Here is a 21,765-nt window from a genome sequence, read left to right on the forward strand (position 1 = left end):
GCATCATATACAGACACACCTGCTCACACAGAGCTCCCAAGGTAGATGGCGGGGAATTTTCTCCAGAGACAGGACAGTGGAACTCTCTGAGGCAATAGCGTCCACCTTGATAGAGGCACCCTCATGATCTCAGCACCTGGACCTGGATCCTCACACAGGGGATCAGGGAACTCGCTAGACCTAATCCCTATTAGGCTGTGTCCCTATCTACAGGCCAGTCTTGCCTGAGAGGAGAGCTGCCTCCTTGCTATCCCTCCTAGTTGGAGTCAAGATTCCCTTATACTGTCAAAGTTTGCACGACTAAATTTTAAGGTGTTATGTAATAAAAGGCATATTTATCAAGGGTCAAGGGTCACCTCAGGCGGCAGCAACCCTCTAGGTACCAGGGGCAGCAAAAATGCCGCTCCTGGTACTTTAAGAGCCGAATTTCGAACTTCTAGCACAGAGAGCACAGTTAGGCTCTCTGTGCTAGTGTACTGGCCCTCTCTGATGCCCTCCTGGACCCCCTCAGGTGCAAAAAGGTAAGCGCACCGGGAGGGGGGCAGCAACTGCTGCTGCCTCAGGCGGTGGAGGGGCCAGGATCGCCCCTCTGCAAAGCTGCTTCTATTTGTAAAAGTAGCTGGGCTTCATACTCGTCACTTATACAAGGTGGTTTATTGCATACACCAATGATCATTTTCTTTGTAATCTTTTGCCCAGTCGAAATCTCTACTCAGAGGGATTCCACACCCTCACAAGTGCCATCAATGGCTTTGAGCATGGCTTTAATTCAGGCTTTACATACAAACAGAGAACAAGAAAGAGAGAGAACTGACCCATGTATTTGCACCCTCCCATCAAAGCATGTCCACAAGCTCATATTTATACACCATTAAAACTTAACTTACTGATAGATAAGATAAAAAAGTCCAGTGATAATTTAAACATGGTTAGGACCGGGGAGACGGATTAACTTGGGGTAGTGGGCTGGTGGTACGGATAAGTGGTAAATGTATGCTAGTGGAGGTCACCCCAAAACACTCTGTTTAAACACTATTCAGTAAAAAATACGGGGGTAATCGGGGTAGTAGACTACATGCAATGTTATACAACACAAATCGCCCCCTTAGAAGCACATAACCCAAAGGGTCAGTGGGACCTAAATCGGTGGGGTTGAGTAAGTTGCTCACTTAATTAGCACCCCCGATGTGTACACCATTAGTATGGGTAGAAGTGCTGCTAATCATTAGAGAGGCAGGCTTGGTAAATCCCAGAGCTTGCATCTCTATTGGAACAACCCCCGTTGTGCAGCCGTGGTGTTGAGTGTTAACTCCCTTATGCATCTAATCTGAAAATGATGAGCATTATTGTAAATCTGGGGATATACATTTAACCTGAGTATACTTTTTTATATGCTACAATAATTCAAATGATCATAAAATAGAGGTTTATAAATTAGAACCTATTGGATGGTTTTCACCAACCAATGGCATTTTTATTTGTATTGATCTAGGAAGGGGTCTCGTCATTTTTAAAGACACTGTTTAGCCATTTCCCCCCGATTTGCTTTCAGCTGATAAACTCAAAGCTAAATAATAATTATGTAGATATGGAATATGCATTTTATTGAAATAATATATATTTAATACTGTTATTAAGCTGCCCTTTATTTAATCTATATTGATTTATTTTTAAGTTATTGGAGAAGCAGACAACATAGACTGGTTTAACCCAGAAGGAGAAAAAATTATTTCGAGCCAGAGGGTAGTAGTGCAAAGAGAAGGCATCAGATCTTGGCTGACCATATATAAAGCAACTGTTGATGATGCTGGTATCTACCGTTGTCAAGCTGCAGATTCTAAAGGACATTCTCAGGAGGCTACAGTTGTTTTGGAAATTTATCGTGAGTATAATCTTTCAATCTGCTTAATATTCTTCAAGTTAACAACACATAAAGGAACAGTAAAATTAAAGTGTTTTGAAGGAATGACAATATAATGTAGTGCACTGGTAAAACCGTGTTAGCTTCAGAAATAATAACTATAGTTTATATAGACAAGTTGCTTTGCAGCCATAGGGGCAGCCATTCAATAACAGGATACACAGTAGATAACAGATAAGTTATATTTTCATTACTTATAAACATTTTTATTTTTTTATAGTGTTACTGCTCCTTTTAAAATAACTGATCTGTATTTTTTTGTATGTTATCCCTTGTACATTCATGGCTTAGTTTGCTGTTGCTAATCACAGATAAATAAGACAATTTTTTTGAGAAAAAAAAATCATTAAGAATCATTAAATATATTATCTATATGTATCTGTTGATTGCTAAACTTTATGGGGGATATTTATCAAAATCCAAAAAAAAAATCTTTTTTGAAAACTACTCAAAGGAAACCTTGTACGGGGAAAAAAAAATCTGATTACAGCAAGTTTTTTAATTTGACATCCAAATATCGCAACTTTTTTGGATTTGATGCCCCCGAATGCCTCAACTTTTGCGGATTTGATTCCGAATACCACAAATTATTTGGAAACCAACCGGAGATCAGGATATCAATGGGACATCTGCCATTGACTTCTACATGATCTCAGCAGGTCTGAGTTGGAGAACTTTCCTCCCTCTGCCTCCAGTTGCCTTAGCTGGTTTATTGGTCCTAAGTGACTCTCTCCCTTCTTTCCATGCTTTTTTACTAGGATCAACAAGCTCCTCCCCCAGCCTCAGCCTGACAAATCCAACAAGCCAAAAAACTCACTTAACCTATTTATACCTGTTTAGGAATCTGGATACAAGCTCCAGTATATACTAAGATACCTAAACTTCTTAGGGGTAAATTTATCAAAGACTGAAGTTACGTAGCTCTCAATTCATTTCTATGGGATTTTGAAAGGCATATTTATCAATGGGTGAAAGTGAAAGTTCACCCTTTGATAAATAAGTCTATAAAAATCCCATAGAACTGAATGGAGAGTGGCGGAATTTCACTCTAGTGGCGAAACTTCACTATTAACTTCACTCTTTGATAAATATACCCCTAAGAAGTTTAGTATTTACACACTCAGCAAAAATCTCCCTTTGGGTGTACCCTTACAATCCTGCCATTTTTCATGTTATCAAGCTCATATGTGCACTCAAAATGAAAGATTAAATTATTCTGTTTTATTTTTTAGGGTCGAATTTCAAAGTTATGGAATTTTTTTTAAACTCCCATAACTTTGAAATTCAAATAAAAAAAAAAACAATTTAGATTTATTTAAAAACAATAAAAAAAGTTTTTAACTTCGGGTGAATGGGCTGTATTTGAATCGTTTTAATTAAAGTTTTAGCGCATTCAATTGAATTCGAATTGAAGGATTTGTCCCAAAAAACTTCAACGTCCCCCAAATGACTCCAAATGGGTTCTAAGAGGTCCCCCATAAGCAGGTTTTAGATGGCGAATGGTCAAGTCGTAGTTTTAAACAGACAGTACTTTGTATTTTGGTAATTAGTCTTTTTTTTTTAATTTGAATTAAATTTTTGCATATTCGATAGTCGAAGTACACAAAAATAGCTAGAAATTCAATTTTTTTTTTACTTCAAAATGTCCACAAATTTTTACTTCAAACCTGCCCCTAAATGTCTAAAAACTTAATTTAGAACAAGCAATGCCAGAGAACAGATTTAACTTTAGAAAGCTGCCTATAGTTATGCATTGTGATGATCAGAAAATGTATGTACTTTCATTAACAGTTGTCTTTCACCACTTTACTGTATGAAATACAAGATTTATATGCACTAATAATGTCTTAGTTTTTTTGAGGGTTCAGTACTTGTTTTGTGTAGGAACATATACAAAATGTCTTTAGTGCTAAAGTAAGGTCAATTTTGGAATATTGGTGCATTGCATTAAATGTATCTATAAATGAGAGAACATCTTTTTAAGTGTTGTATTTTATTGTATGTGTAAATCACCATCAATACTTGTCTTTTTCTTCTAATAGAAAAATTGACACTTGAGGATGTGCTGTCACCTCAAGAATTCAGAAGAGGAGAAAATGCAGAGGTTGTGTGTCATGTCAGCAGCTCACCTGCTCCAATGGTTAGATGGTTAAATAACCGTGAAGATGTCACAGACATTGATGACAGTTAGTATTTTGGTAACGTTTTAAGTTACGTTTTTGTTTTAAGTTACGTTTTTCAAAAGAGGGCTTTATTACTTTCTAAATATGTTAATTATATATATATATATATATATATATATATATATATATATATATATATATATATATACAATCTCAGAAGGGCGAGGTGCACACCAGGAGCCTTTAAAGAGTTTAAAAAATTTTTTCCTTTATTTAATACATCTTTTTAAAAAAACAGGTCCTGTTTTTTTAAAAAGATGTATTAAATAAAGGAAAAAATTTTTTAAACTCTTTAAAGGCTCCTGGTGTGCACCTCGCCCTTCTGAGATTGTGTATACTGCTGATGAGAGTAGCACCTGGGTCATTCCTGACTGGAAGGTGTGCTGAACCGACTTGGACTAAGTGTATATATATATATATGTATATATATATATATATATATATATATATATATATATATATATATATATATATATATATAGTGAATAAAGTACTCCCTATTGTATTTATAAGGATATTATAAGTTACTGAGGAGTTTCATGACCATATAAAAACACGAGGCTGAAGGGGGTACTTTATTTATTACACAAATTTCAGTGAGACAGAAATGACATCAGAACTCACCGTTTATGACTGATGACAACAGAATTCACCGTTTATAAGGATATAATTTACAAGATATTCATAGCTTTTGTGTAATATATATATATACAAAGTTCAGACAGGACAGCACCACCTTGTGGCCCTTGTGCTCGTTACATAAATCATATGCATCTGGAAACAAAGAAAACCGCACTTGAAAAAGGTCCCAATTAGGACCGAAACGTCGGTTGGGCATACCATGCCATAATACAATATATTTTTTCAGCAAAGACCCTTGGTGCTGTTTTCTTTTTTTTATATATATATATATATATTTATATATATACAGAAATGCCTGGGTGCAGTGTCCAAAGGTCTTAAAAAAATAAATAAAAATGTTTATTGACTAAAGAACTAACGTTTCTGCCTCTCCAAGGCCTTTCTCAAAGAGAAATATATATATATATATATATATATATATATATATATATATATATATATATATATATATATATATATATATATATATATATATATATAAACACCGGAATCATAATGTGATTTATTGGATATCATATATGCATACAGTATAGAGGAGGAAGTGGCAGAGTTAAGGCAGGAGACAGGTACCCACTGCTCCTTATTATCAGTTGTGCACATTTCAAAAAAACAATGAGTCAAATACAAAGTCACATTCTTTAGAAACACTAAGAAAAGAAGTTAGATTCTAACTCCTGTGGGGTTTGAAAAGTGTTTTCTTTACCTCAAAGAATATTTCCAGCTTCACAATATATACATTATATATATATATATATATATATATATATATATATATATATATATAGAGATAGAGATAGAGATAGAGATAGAGATAGAGATAGAGATAGATATAGATATAGATATATATAGATATATATGTATATATATGTATATATATATATATATATAGATATACATACACCTTTGGCACGCCAAGATAATCTCAGATTTTAGGACAGACAGCATTCTCATTTGTTAATGGCAAAGAAGCGACCATCCTCCATTTGTAATTATTAATGGTTTGTCCTATAGATAAGAAGGTACTCAGAATGTTAATGTTTTCAGGTATGGTACCCCAAGGATACTGTATGTGTTTTAACTGTGATAAATGTACTGCTTTAAAGGAGAAGGAAAGTCTTCTTGCACTAGGGGGTACCAAATGTTAGGCATCCCAAGTGATTGTATTTACTTACCTGAAACCCTGTGCTGGTGCTCCTATCAGCAGAGAACTGCACTGGCCGGGTTAGAAATTTCCATGGTCCAGGGTTTGCATACAACCATCATTTTCCCTGTGCCTGTTGAAGCTAGATGCATGTGCACATAAATAGTCTAGGCATTCTGCACTGTGCTTAACCAGTGTGGTGGAGAAAATGCCTGGCAAAGTGGAAAATAATGGTGGAATCCTGCTAAGAATGGCAGTAGAGGTAGGGGACCTTACCCCACAGGGATTGTACCATTACATTTTAAATCTATTGCTTCCAACTGTTTGTATTATCCAGTCAGTACATATTTTGGAAATCTGAAATCAATAACATCTAACTGTACACAATAGCTCTTTGGAAAATTGTGTAATTTACTATTGTGCTACACTGGTAAAACTGGCGTGTTTGCTTCAAAAACACAACTAAGGTTTATATAATTAAGCAGCTATGTAGCCATGGGGGCAGCCATTCCAAGATAAAAAAAAAAGAAAAGGCACAGGATACACAGCAGATTACAGATATGCTCTATAGTATTTGATGGGATTCTTCAGAACTTATGTTATCTATGATGTGTCTTGTGCTTGAATGGCTGCCCCCATGGCTACACAGTACCTTCTTTATATAAACTATAACATAATATTGTCTTTCCTTTAAAACCCTTTAATTTTTTGGTCTCTGTTAAACTAAAGCACCATTACTGCTGTGGGAAGGCAGTATGGGGCTCAGTGACTGTGACTCATTGAGTCTTATGTCTTAGAAAGAAATTTTGTTAGTGTTGAAATTATTGATTCCTTTGATAAACATCATTTGGTTATTTGATAAACAGTATTTCAAAGGGTATAAATCCATAATATATTTTGGGAGTAGAATTTTTTGTGAATTGTGTCATAGGCAAGATCAAAGCAGTAGCCTTTTTCATATTCAGTTTGAATCCGTTTATATCTATAAACTTGATATGTTTACTCTAAAAGAATTGCAATGTAATAGGCTTACATTATTTATAGATTTAATATGAGATCACTGTGTAGTAGCAATTCACTGTAGTGAATCTGTAGTATCCAGCTAAAGCATTACATTGTTTATTTCTAAAGAAAGAATGTATATCAATCTTAATCTTATGAGTGTTGTGTTAAAAACAAACTCTTTGTAGAAGCCTTAGGACACTTTCAGATAATGATAATAATAATAAAGCTAACCAATAACTTTTTTTCTTGCAGAATAAAAGAGTAGTTTCACAGCTAAAAAAATATTGAACTTTGAAAATTACATTTTACTTTCAAATTGAGTAATGCATTTTTCATGAACTACTTGATAATGCTGGGCAACTGCAAAACTGGTTTAATCAGTAGACCAAAATCATCTCCTAGCTCATTTATTCCTGACTCTTTTCTTTTCTCTTTCAGGGCGGTTTGTAATGTTACCAAACAACAATCTGCAGATTAAAAACATTAGCAAAAGAGATGAAGGCACTTATAGATGTGAGGGTCGGGTGGAGGTTAGAGGTGAAATCGATTTTCGGGATATCAGTGTGATTGTTAATGGTAAGAAACAAATCTATATTTGAAAATACAGTGAGAGCTATTTTTTGTAAAACAATATCTGTTTTAATTTGACTTATATTATTGAGTTTGCCACAATGACCTAGTTTGTGAATTCTACTAGCCCAAATAATCATGTTTCTGCAAGAGGCAAGGATATAGAACAGCATCTACAATTATTCTGAGATAATAGCAGTCACTGGTAAAGAATTCCCTCATGGGAGAGAGTTAATACAGCTCTCGGCACTTCTGCTGGCTACTAACCTTAATTAGACCATGCTAAGGGAGTTTAAAAGTAAGTTCAGAACCCAGAAGACTTAAGTCATCATATGTGAAGGGAAGTTGTTTAGTCTCAATAAGAAATTCAAGGCTAATATAATTTAGTAAAAAGCTATAATATTTATCATTTACATTTTTTTCATACGGCTTATAAATAAGCACTGGTATAATTTGTTTTAGATCTTTTATGAAGCTCTGAGAATATATTAATGCAACTCACTTTGAATTGAGATTCACAACCTATTCATATAATAGACATATTTAAAAAAGTTGTATGTCTATTCAAATTTACTCAGTGCGGTTGGGTTACTGTCATGTTAAATTTGAAATTTGAAGTAATAATTGCACTTAAAGTAAGTGTATTGTCAATATAGTTGTCCATGTTGTAGGAAATAGTAAATGTAGTTTATTGAGTATTTTAGGAATGGTGATGGGCGCATCTGTCCCGTTATGATTCGCTGAAAAATTCTCAAAACTCAATTGACATCAAAATTATATTGACATGCGACAGTTTGTACGTGTGTGTAAATTTTTACACATGTGACTTTTTTGTCCAAATGCATTAAAGTCAATGGGCATAAAAATTATTTTTACGCGCTTCAGTTTTTACACATGCCATTTTTTGCATGTGAATTTGTGGTGAAATGCGTCAATTTGCCGCGGATCCATGCTTGGTGAATAAATTCATCTGTCACTATTTAGGGATCTTATTATTCGAAGAGCATTTCAACAATTTGAAAGCAGTGTCTTTAAATGTTTAGCATTATTTTAATAACAACACTTTTTAAACATCATTCTCATATTGCTGATCGGAACCCCTGCAAACCTGTGAGGATCTTAGAAGAGTAAATCTGCTCTATAACTAGAATCATTAAAAAATCAGCAAAAAAGTTTCTTCCTAACAATAATGTTAATGAGTTTATATGAAACTATAGAAAGAAAGAACATCACATAAAACATAAATAAATGCATATATGTACTGTATATACATAAAATATGATGTTTTGCAATTTAATTATACAGAATGAACTATAACCAGATGGCATATATCATTTAACTCAAGCATATGCAAAACAGCTTTCCTAGAAACATTAAAAAGCAGTAAATCTTCTTTGGTGTTTGAAGAATTGTTTAGTAAACACTGTGTATGAAACATCTGCATTATGCTGCTATCTGTATGAGATGCATGGCTATATATCGCTATTTGCTTCATATGTGCAAATCTGTCCCATTTTAATTCGCTGAAAAATTTGTGACACAACAAAAAAATTGCAATACGCGTTGAAGTCAATGGGCACCAAAATTTTGATGCACGACAATTTTGATGCGAGCGATAATTTTTATACGTACGACTTTTTTCCAAATGCAATAAAGTCAATGTGCGTCTGAAAAATTTTGACACGTGTCAATTTTTATGCGCAAAAAATGTATTTTTGTTGCAGCAAATCACTTTTTCCTATGGGCTAAAACTATAAAATAGTGTGTACTTTATACAACCCTGTTTCAAAAAGTTGGATACTGTGTACATTGTAATAGCAACAGAACGGGATGATTAGGAAATCATTTAAACTGTACATTTTATTAAAATAGTGCAAAATCAATTAATCAGATATAAAAACTGTGCAATTGTATTGTTTTCTGACACATATGTGCTCATTTGATACATCAAACATTTTTAAAAAGGTGCAACAAAAGACTGGAAAAGTTTTGTAATACTGAAAAGAGCATCTTAAGGTAGCCATACACAGGGAGATCCGCTCGTTTGGCGACTTTCGGCCAGAAGCCCATCGGAGGGCCCCACACATGGGCCAATAAGCTGCTGACTCGGTCTGTCGGCAGCTTTTATTGGCCTGACTTCCAGCAGTGAAGATGGCAACGGGTACACCACTCTATGAAACTCTGCCTGAACAAATATTGAAAATTGCAAAAAATGTGTTTTATTTAGACCATATATACATGCACAAAGAGCAGAATTTTGAATTGCAGACTAATAATATGGTCAAAGACAATTTTTTTTAAAAGATCTGACAAACTTATTTCATACTATTAAAAATGACATTTAATTCTTAAGAAAAATGTCTTTGGCGCAGAGATAAATATCTAAACAAACTCAATTTTCATTTGTTGCATATTTCCTAGTTGTGGAAATTGAATGAGCAAATTCCCTACAGTATTGTATGTATTATCAAAAAGCTAAAAAAATTAAATATAAAAAACAATACTTTATCATTTTCAAAATATTGTTCATTCTTTCATGACCTGATAATTCAAAGTGTCAGTATATATAAAATATTCATAATATTCAAAAAAACAGCTGAAATAAGTATATATTTAGGGGGTTATTTATCAAAATTTTTTTTACAATTTTCTGAAAACTATTCTGAACAAATCCACACTAATTTACCCTTAAAAAAAATACATCAATATCAATACATTGTCCCAAAAATTTCTAGTGTGGGAAAAACTCAATTAAATTGTGAAAACATCAGAATAACACAACTTTTTAGATATTACTCCCGAATACCGCAACTTTTTAGTATTTTAAGCTCGAATACTGCAATTTTTTTGAATTTGATGCTCGAATACCACAACTTTTTCAGAAACCCATCGCAGGTCAGGATATCAACAGGGCATCTGTCATTGACTTCTAAATAAACTCGGCAGGTCGGAGTTGGAGTACTTTTTTATTCTGACTTTTAGCACCATCGGGGTTTAATAAATCATGAAACATTTTTGGGGTTTTTTTCCAAAATTTTTTTTTTTTCAGAAGAAATCTGGCTTTAATAAATAACCCCCTAAAAGTATACTTTTGTATGCAGAGGAAATACAATTTTGAGATTAGCGGAAATGGCAGTTCAAACTGCAATGTGTTATAGAAAGTGCAGTATAGCTTTTTCTGTCCCTTAAGCATTTATAAAGCTCCCTATAAATGGACCCAATGCAGGTTTAGAGGTAAAGTGTAAACCCATTATGTATTATTTTGTGTTTGTAAAATACTTATTATATTGTCAAAATGTTCTGCCACATGCTGAATGTTCCTAAATTGTCCTTTCCTGTGTGTACAGTGGTTATACTAGCACTCCCTTCCACCAAGTGATAAGCCAATTAAATGTGAATTGATGGAATTTATTGCTTTTATTTATTGCTTTTATTTTACTATTATTACTAAAGGCAGAGGTTTCACAATTATAATATGGAAGTAGACCACACTATTACATGTTCTTTTTATTTTTAAAATATATTTCAGTTTATCTAAAATATCCAGTGCTATATTTCTATTAATTTCTTTCAGTTCCTCCAGAGATTTTAGCTCAGCAAAGATCTTTTAATGCAACAGCAGATCGACTAGAGGATATTACTTTGCATTGCCGGGCCACAGGTTCACCAAAACCTTATATCACATGGCACAGGTAGACTGTTTTTTTGCAATTGTCCATTTTTTTATTATATGAATTAAGACATGGTACTGTACATTATACTATAAAATATACTTGATTATTCACTTTTTCATAGATTGGAATATGAAATGTCATATATTAAGATAACTGAAGAAAAAGGAAGTTGTACATTTTGTTAGGTACCACCTTACTAATATGATCTCATTAAGTTCAATGGGACCAATTCCCCCATCCTCAAGCTCACAGGGTAATGCAACCCCTCCTTTTAACATTGGTATATTGTATGTGATGGATTTGTTTTCCCATTATTCTAGTTATAATTGTTTGGAATATACTGATGTTTAGGCTGCCTTTTAATTCTAGTAATTATTAGTTAGGATTTCCTGATGTTTAGGTTGATGAGCATTATAGTACAAAAACATTGATTGGTACCATAAAATAAATGATAATGTGAAAGGTAAAGCAAAATTTATTTGGCTAAAAACAGGTTATTGCATGCTTACATAGATGTCTGCCCAAAATACTAGACTATTATTAGTCAAGGTTACTAAAGTACCCTTAATTTTTTTCTCTCCACTCCTCTCCTTATTGAGACATGGAATCATATTAAAAATTATCATAATAGTAAGTGGCATTTAATAATCATTAATCATATCTTTTCCGTTACCATCTTTACTCTGGAATAAACTTATGAGAATATTCTGTGCTATTATAATACATATTTAATATAATAGTATAATGTTTATACATTACCCTTTAGGTATATGTACTGTATGGTTAAAGAAATAATACAATCTAAATTTAGGTTAAGTAAAGGTGAAATAGGAAACATTGTGCCAGATTCAGATCAGTGAGAAAAATCTACTGATTTATCAGAAAAAAACTCATGAAAGAGATTTATTTTGAGTATAAATATAGTTTCTCCTCATTCAGTTCCATGTTTTTCCCCATAGACTTCAAGAGAATTTTCACGTGATAAACCATGAGATAAGTTTTTCTGAATTGAATTGCATTTCAAATTAAATCTCATTCATGAGCTTTCACGCGATAAACCCTTTCTTATTGGATTGAATCTGGCATATTGTGAAAGGTTACACAGTTGTAGAATTAGGTTACACAAATGTTTCCTAACTTTCTTCCAACACACTACACAGGTGAAAAGATGTGTACCATGTAGGGAATTTAGTGCATTTGCCCAGGGTAGATGGTATGTCTATGTGTAATGTCATCCCAGGGCCCATTACATCTCCCAAAAGGGTACAGAAATGACAATAAAATTTTGGATAATTCCAACTCCAACTTATTTTCAATAAAATGGTATAAAGTAATAAGACAAATTCTGCACTTAGGTGTAAAGTTAGTGTGACCAAATAACAACTAGCTTTGATAGAGTAAATAATGAACTTAAGAAGTCCAAGGTCAGTTCCCTTCCATACCTTAAAAATGACTATAACTATCTCTGTACTTTCCAGCAAACTCCCACTAGAGCCTACAATGCCATTTAGAAATATTAAGTGCAAAATAAGCTTTTTAAACATCTGAGGAATCCCTGGGATTTTGACAAATACCCAGTGGAGCCAGGCACTACAAGTACCATTATTAGTACTTACAAATTACGAGCATAGGACAATTAAATATAATCTACATTGCTTACTACTAAATTCTGATTGCACAGAGAACACTGCTACATCTGCTTGGGAGCTATTTAAGCCAGAACCAGTACTGCCCCAAGGTCCTGGAGTTTATCTCCATACTCATGAGATACGCCATATGAAGAGATCCTGGTTTTTGCTTGCTGGTTCTCAATACTTCTTTTATGTACTTCTTTTATATACTTACTTTTCCTTCATAGACTACTATTTTCTTGATTGATCAACAGATTTTGAAAAGCCCCGATCCTTCTACTTTTGAACAATGGAGAAACATAAAGGGGCTCGTTTTTTTATCTATATAGCTGTTGGAGCTGCACAAAAATAAACACAGTCATTGCATGTGTTGATGCCATTCATTGCCATTGATGCACTTTACTGTAGTTGTGCTAGTGCATATTTTCTATGTCCTGGTCTAAAGTGCACCTATTAATACAGGGTACCCTTGAAGCAACCAACATCTTCAAGCTGGTAGTAATTCTATTGATTGCAGTATGGCAACAGAGCTGTGCATAAATAATCACATGCAATAATTATTTTGATGCTGAACCCTGATGCTAATTCCATAATCGTTTAACCATCCTTTAGTAACACTTCTCTTTGTCTACTAGCAACAAACAGCACGGCATACAGCAGGTGAAAGAGCAACCCAGAAATATAGAATGTGGCACTAAAGTGCTTTCATGCTGCTACCACAGATTCTACTGCAGGAGGCTTTAGAAGGATTAAACTGTGCATCTAATATATTTGTTCATTCGTTTATCAATTTGTATTTGTAGAGATTACGTTTAAGCTATGATTAGATAGATGAATGTTACCTAATAATACAAATATAATTTGCTGACTCTCTCACATCTATATGTATAATCATTACTTTTATTATTTCTCCTTAAATGAATTCTTAATATTCGCTCTTTAGAAATGGCAAACTGGTTGAGGAAAATGAAAAGTATGATTTAAGAGAAGACAATACAGAACTAACTGTTAAACAAATTATAAGTAGTGATTCTGGACTGTATATATGTAGAGCAACAAATAAAGCAGGATTTACTGAAAAACAGTCTTTTCTACAAGTGTTTGGTAAGTCAGTGTATATTCTTCTATAATTATGTATCTTTATTATTGCCAATAACTATACTAAAAATTATAATAATACATGGTTGGTAAATAGTTTTTCTTGTGTTACAGGTATGGGATCCATTATCTGGAAACCCGTTATCCAAAAAACAAATTTTTAAAAAGGATTTCCTATTTCTTTGTAGTAATAAAACATTATCATGTACTTGATCCAAACTAAGATTACTTAATCCTTCGACACTTCGCCATCTTAAACCTGCCAAATTATTGTTTAGCCTATGGGGGAACCTCCTATAACCTATATGAGCCATTGGCTAAGTTTTGAGAAGTCGAAGGTGTTTTTGTACAATTGAACGATCGTACGATTAAATTGTACAAATCGAACGATTCGAAGGATTTCATCATGCAATCAAACAATTTTAATTTTAAGAAATGCTGTATTTTTTATGGTATATATTCAGGTAGAAATACTTAATGAAATTCAAATGTTCCAAGTTTTCTGAATTTTGAAAAACTGGAATTAACCTGAATGTAGTTTTTTTCTTGATTAGCAGCATATTGAAATTAGAGCTACATGGTTGAATTAAATCACAGAAAAATACTTGAACAAAATTGCATTCTACTTTTAATTTTTAGTCTTGGATAATAGTTTGAATTTTGATAATACATATCCAATTATCCTTTTTAGCTGATATTTTTAATTTAAGTTTTTGCTCTTGATAAATCTTGAACATTTTAGTTCTTAACACTCTTATTTGAAAATAGTCACAATTTAGGTTCCTTACTTGCAAAAAAATTCATGATCTTGAATTTGAATAAATTAGCCCATTATTTATCTTCTCCTGGTAACTACAAATACTGAGATTGTGCAAACAGTTGCTGTTGTTTTGAGCGCCACAAGCTAATGGGTGTTAATTTTTCCATTTGCATAAATAAACCTGCTACAATATATAATTTTAATTATAATAGATGCTAAATTGCAGTGAAGATGATAATAGGCAATACATGTATGTGATTTGTTAGTCAGATTGCTTGGGATCTGAGGTTTTCAGGTAATCTATCCAAAATTGAATCTTCATATTTTTTTATATTACAAGTGTTCTAAAAAATAACTTAAAAATTAAAGAAACCCAATAGGGTTGGTTTGCCTTCAATAAGGTTTTATTATACCTTAGATTTAATAGTACAAGGTACTGTTTAATTGCTACAGAGCAAAAGGGAATCATTTTTACAAATGTAATACTTTTAATAAAATGGAATCCATGGATGACTGCCCTCATAATTCAGAACTTCCTAGATAACTGGTTTCCAGATAAGGGATCCCATACCTGTATATAATATATTTGGCTCACAGGACAAAAGAAAGTACAATATTCACTTAAATTAATTTCTCTGTATTCAGCTGAGTAATTTATTTAACTGATAAGTGATCATGTCTGTAATGGAAAGCAACCAGGATCTAATGCCTAAGTAAAAATTGGTTTACAAATGAATGCCACCATTTATTTGCAAAAATGAAGAGGTGGTTCCAAAGGAAAGTTATTGTGACTACTCATCTTTGTGAAGTATGTTCTGTATATCTGTTACTTTGTTTCTAGGACCCTTTAGTTATACATTTTGGGGGTTATTTACTAAGCTCCGAATACCCGAAATTCCCTGAAATCTGAAAAATTAGTGATTTTTTAAAAAAAATCTAATTTTTCAGAATTTATTAAACCCTGAGGGCTAAAATGGCCGAATATAAAAAATATGGCATCTCAAACCTGTCGAGGTTGCATAAAGGTCAATGGGAACTGTCCCATTGATTTTTGGTTGTGTCGGCAGTTTCGGGGCAATTTCACAATGTTTTCGGAGCTTTCATGTGAAAACTCCATGTGTTGCCATATATACCTGCATAAAAAAGATTAAAAAAAACTATGCATACAGAAAAAATATTTTTGGAAAATATATTAAACTACCTACTACTTAGAAGAATATTTCCCACATTATGACTGTAAGTATGCTATGTAGCGTCACTAAATAATTTTAGCAGTAATTTAATTAATTTTCTTAACAGTGCAGCCTCATATTGTACAGCTACAAAATGAAACTACAATTGAGCATGGACATGTAACTCTTACCTGTGAAGCTGAAGGAGAACCTATTCCTGAAATCACATGGAAAAGATCCAGTGATGGAATGATTTTTTATGATGGTGACAAGGTAAGATTTTCTCTATTTAGTATATGGTGTAATAAATAGTAAAATGATTGCTTTTGCAATTAGGTAACATATTTGCAAAACTGAAGTCAAAATAAATGTATAATACAAACACAGAGACAAATACACTGAGCTGTGAGCAACTTTTTATACTTAAAACTTGGAAGACTCTTCTTAGCCAGGGCAAAAAATGCCCTTTAAGAAATTGCTTTTAATACTGCCCTACACATAACTTTGGTTTGCTCATTAGTTAAGAGTGAAAATGTAATTTCCAAATAGCCCTTTAGCACTTAGTAAAATTAGTTTTCTAACATGTTTGACATATATGCCATGAAAATGCACAATATTCTCTATATTCTAACTGTCAAAGCGAGCATTGTTCCATTCATAATTTTTGAAATGTATATCATCCTTCTTACTGTGCTTTCTTTGGGTTACCTTCAACCCATCATAACATGTATTTTAAGATATTTTGTTTATCGTTTATCTTCTGATATATCTAAAACCCTTTAATTACAACAATAATAATATTAATGAAATAATATAAAATAAATAATATTGAACTTAAAAATTTTAAAGATTGTTATTGTGAGAGCTATGGTATTAAAATTAAAATTGTACAAATGTTATAGATGTATGATTTATCTAAATTTAACTATAGATATTTGGAATAATCTCCATATAGATGGCTTATCTTCCTTTAAATATAATGTCAGATTTACTTTCATACTTCTAATACATTTTTATAAGCATATTTCACGATGTTTCACCTCTGATTAAATTATATTTAGGGGGTTATTTACTAAAGTCAGAATGAAAAAAACACCCCATGTTTAACCTGTTGAGGTCCTGTGGAATTCAATGGCAGAAGTCCCATGTCAAATTTGAAAATATCATGGTATCGTCCTGATTGAATAAAAAAAAAACTCAAAATATTCAAATTTTTGAGTTTACAAGCTCAAAAAAACTTGATAACTCATATTTTGTGAGCTTATAAATTCAAATGAAATCTTGAATCCTGAATTTAAAAAAGATAGCTTGAATTTTGCCAATGAAAACTCCCATTGACTTCTTCATAAACTTTCAAGCTTTTGATTTGATGCTTTTTTTTGTGCTTAATAAACCAAACCTTCGAGTGAATTGTTGTAAAAAAATAAAAAAATGTAATTGAAGCAAAAATTCAAATTTGTATGTTGAAAACTCACCACTGTAGTCTTAAGAATTTAAGGATACTTTTAGCAAAGCACAATAAATAATAATAAAAATAGTCATAAAGGCATAGCCTTTATTTACCTACTCTAAAAAAATGACAGGTACAGTACACCATTGCTAAGTAAATAGAAATGGTAATAGAGGGAATTGATGCTTTGTACATTGTAAATATATTTTTTTATGATCAGCAAAGAGTTTAAATATATTTTTCTGGGTTTATAGTCTGCATTTTAATAGGGACATGACATGTATTCAATTTAAAGAGCTCTCATGTTAAATACAATAATGAGTACACTGCAAGGAAATTACTGTATATGTACAGTATATAGTCTCCCTATATACATTTTTTTAAGTATCAGACCAAAAAGTGTGAAATTTGTCTCTGTTTCATTCATAGATACTTGAGCTTCACTATATTCATTATTTATTATAATAAATAATCACAAAGTACACTAGGATCCCTTGAGTTTATGCCCTTTTTATCCAAGACAGTTCTTTATTGGCTTTAGTAGCCACAGAATGCCTGGAATTAGACAACTTATCTACAAATACTTCTAGATCCTTCTCTGTTACATTACACTAAATGTGTTAGGAGTTTCCTTAAATGAGAAGGATCTAGGGGTTTTTGTAGATAACAAGTTGTCTAATTCTGGGCGGTAATTCTGTGGCTACTAAAGCAAATAAAGTTCTGTCTTGCATAAAAAAAGGGCATTAACTCAAGGGATGAAAACATAATTATGCCTCTTTATAGTTCCCTGGTAAAGCCTCATCTGGATTATGCAGTGCAGTTTTGGACTCCAGTCCTTAAGAGGGATATAAATGAGCTGGAGAGAGTGCAGAGATGTGCAACTAAATTGGTTAGAAGGATGGAAGACTTATATTATGAGGGTAGACTGTCAAGGTTGGGATTGTTTTCTCTGGAAAAAAGGCGCTTGCGAGGGGACATGATTACACTTTACAAGTACATTAGAGGATATTATAGACAAATAGCAGGGGACCTTTTTACCCATAAAGTGGATCACCATACCAGAGGCCACCCATTTAGACTAGAAGAAAAGAACTTTCATTTAAAGCAACGTAGGGGGTTCTTCACAGTCAGGACAGTGAGGTTGTGGAATGCACTGCCGGGTGATGTTGTGATCGCTGATTCAGTTTATGCCTTTAAGAATGGCTTGGATGATTTTTTGGACAGACATAATATCAAAGGCTATTGTGATACTAAGCTCTATACTAATATAGGTATGGGTATATAGAATTTAATTAAAAGTAGGGAGGGGTGTGTGTATGGATGCTGGGTTTTCATTTGGAGGGGTTGAACTTGATGGACTTTGTCTTTTTTCAATTTAACTATGTAACAATGTTAAGGAAACGCCCAACATACTGCCATTTAGTGTATAACTTGAATTTATATTATTTTTGCCAAAGTGTATAACCTTGCATTAATCAACAATGAACCTAATTTTCCAGTTTGCTGCCTAGTTTTTCAGTTTAGTGAAATCACTCTGCAACGTAACCAGGACATAAGATACATTGCAAGGTGCAGGGAACTAATTATAATTTAATGGGCTCTTATGTACCTTTCTTCTCCCATCCGGTGTATCATGGTGGGAGGGTTAAGTTAGTTGGGTATGTAGAACCTCATTCAGAACATGGTAATTAAGAGATGTTTAAAATATCAGTAGCCCTGGGCCATTTTTCAAGAAATCATTTTTTAGGGGAACAGCTCAGATTATATGAATAAATAATAACTGATCTTTGATATACTGTATACTAGTAGGAGGAAATGGGGAGTCCATTAAATGTGTACTGTGTGGAGTATACATTGTTGACTTAATAGTTAACATTTTAATTATTTTGGGCAAACCTACTCTCTTTTTTTCTTTACTTATGACATTAACAGAGCCAAGATGGACGCATAGAAAGCACAGGACATCGAGGAAAATCCTCCTTGCAAATTAAATCTATTATGTTGTCTGATGCAGGGAGATATGACTGTGAAGCAGCAAGCAGAATTGGAGGCCATCAAAAGAGCATGTATCTAAATATTGAATGTAAGTTTGATGAAAAGCATATTAAGCATTTCAGCACTTTGCACCTGATATTTTTTTTTTTGTCACGCTTGTTTTTTAATCCTGTTTTCTCCAGATCTGCATAAATCTTAAATTTCTCATATCTTTTTATAGTTTCAACAGTTTGATCTATTTTTCTATTGATTAAAACTTTCCTGACATTTTCCTTAAAGTCAGTAATTTTTTTTTTAATGAATTGACACATTTATCAAAGCTGATACCTGTGTCATTTTATTTGAATTTGTCAACCACCATTCTGTTAAATAGGATGGTAGGGAACAGCTCTGCTCAACATCACCCATCTGACTTTTGCAGATCACATACGGGAAGAAAGTATTGGGCCAATTATTTTCTTCATTGGAATTAATTATTCCAGTAGAGAAAAAAAACTTGTCATGTACGGCTCCCTAAATTCAGAACAAGTGCTAGGCTCCCTGGTCACAGTTCAATCTTCTGCCAGAAGCAGTCGCCTTTGGCCTTCGGAGTAGCCCTTAGCTACTCAGATGCCACCAGGTATTAACTTGAGAGGAGCAAAGCAAGTGTTCTGAATGAGCAAAGGGGCATGCTCATTTCCAAGGTTTTGGATGGAAGGCAACACCAGGTTTTCACGGATTAAACGATAAAGCACAGGCAGGCAGGCAGGCCGGGGTCAGTACAGGCAGAGTTCAAGAATAGTCAGGCAGGCCAGGGTCGGTACAGGTGGAGTTCAAGGATAGTCAGGCAGGCTAGGGTCGGTGCAGGCAGAGTTCAAGAATAGCCAGGCAGGCCGGGGTCAGTACAGTTGGGAGTTTAAGGATAGTCAGGCAGGCAAGGGTCAGTATTGTTTGAGCTCAGGATAGTCAGACAGGCAGGGATCAAAACCAGGATATTCACAGACAAAATTGCACCCAAGACACTAATCAGACCTAACAACGGGCAATGATTACAGGCCCGCAGCCCATTTAGATACTTAAAAAAGATGTGATGCCCGCCACGTAAAACCCAGAAATGTGCGCCATGCGCGCCCTAAGACAACCCGGTATGAGAGGAGGCGCCAGAGGCGCGGTGGGTGTCCCCACTGAAGGCGCTGGGGGTATCCCACTACCCGACTGGACCACTAGCCTGACATAGAGTGGCAATATTAACTAGAATATACATTATGTTTAAAGTTAAAAAGGGTTAAAATACATTTAAAAAGTAAGGTGGAGAAGCTTTAGGGTAGGGGCCCCCAAACCAATTGTCCTGGTCTTTTTAACCAATTCTCTGATTCTCCTTTATTTCAAGGACAAACTAGGGAGAATCAGGAATAAATACCTATAAATAGCAAACAAATGTGAAATGTTTCCATATAGCAAAAAGGATTGAAATTGTAACAGCCTTATATAGAGTGGTAATATAAACCAGAATATACAGTAAATTTAAAGTTAAAAAGGATTAAAATATATTTAAAAAAAAGTGAGGTGGAGAAGCTTTAGCGTACAGGGCCCCAAATGCTTTACCCATGAGCCACATTAAAATATAAATATTGGGGAACAACACCAGCATGGAGAAAGTCCCTGGGCTGTGGTTTGCTATTTTGTAGCCCCTATGTGGAGTGACAGCCTACAAGAGGCTCTGTTTGTCAGTACACCTGTTTTTATATAAAACTTGCTTTCAAAGCTAGAATTCAAAATTAAGCACCTGCATGGAGGCCACAGAGAGCAACATCCAAGAGGTTGTGGATTACTGCTTTAGGGTATATGATAACTTGATATTTTATATTATTTCTACCCTGGTAGTATATACAGTATGTATGAGATGTATGCTGTAATGCATACATCTCAAAAATCAATAATGAATACAATGAATACAATTACATTTGTGCAATAATGGGGGTTTCATTGATTTGGAGTATAGGTTGACCCATAAGCATGATTTAGCGTGATTTAGTTAGTGTTTCCTTTGTATTGATATGTATATGTCTGCATTTGAGATTAACTGCAAACAAACATAATGACAGAACCCCCATTCCCCAACAGTAAAACTGCCTTTCTTTCACAAATGGCAAGATCCCAGCAGTGGTTCAGACATTTCTCAAGCTGATGTGGTATCATGCACATTTATACCCATATATAACATTGTCCTCTATTTTTGGTCATAATATAGCTATATAATAAATATCACATAATCATAGCATAACCTTTTAACTGCATATTACAATGGATAATTTATAAGGAAAAAAGCTTACTTGGTTCTTTCTCTCTATATGTGCTACTAAGATCTTTGGGTGGTCACTATAGTTTAAAAAAAAACCATAGGTTTTGAAAACCAAACAAAGCTATATCTATATAAATTAATTTCATTTTATACTACTCCATTGGTATTACATATTTGCAAATTTTAACAGGTCCCTAATTCTGTTACCTCTTCATCTGGCTTTGAAAACATTTTGGAGCACA

General features: G+C 33.6%; 1 protein-coding gene across 4 annotated transcripts in view; it reads left to right on the forward strand.

Annotated features, from left to right (window-relative positions):
• The window catches only part of ncam2.S (neural cell adhesion molecule 2 S homeolog), a 118,597-nt gene that overhangs the window by 53,757 nt on the left and 43,075 nt on the right, over positions 1 to 21,765 (forward strand). For all 4 annotated transcript variants that reach the window (XR_005965718.1, XR_005965717.1, XM_041583377.1 and 1 more), the window contains exons 3-9: positions 1,676 to 1,882; positions 3,964 to 4,107; positions 7,331 to 7,468; positions 11,037 to 11,154; positions 13,711 to 13,871; positions 15,925 to 16,070; positions 19,180 to 19,330. Coding sequence is in view for 2 of the 4 variants with exons in the window: in XM_041583377.1 (XP_041439311.1) it covers positions 1,676 to 1,882; positions 3,964 to 4,107; positions 7,331 to 7,468; positions 11,037 to 11,154; positions 13,711 to 13,871; positions 15,925 to 16,070; positions 19,180 to 19,330 (1,065 nt within the window). In the remaining 2 variants the exon portion in view is untranslated. The remainder of the gene's footprint in view (positions 1 to 1,675; positions 1,883 to 3,963; positions 4,108 to 7,330; positions 7,469 to 11,036; positions 11,155 to 13,710; positions 13,872 to 15,924; positions 16,071 to 19,179; positions 19,331 to 21,765) is intronic.

This window comes from Xenopus laevis, chromosome 2S (assembly GCF_017654675.1).
Source record: "Xenopus laevis strain J_2021 chromosome 2S, Xenopus_laevis_v10.1, whole genome shotgun sequence".
In the NCBI taxonomy this organism is placed as follows: Eukaryota; Metazoa; Chordata; class Amphibia; order Anura; family Pipidae; genus Xenopus; species Xenopus laevis.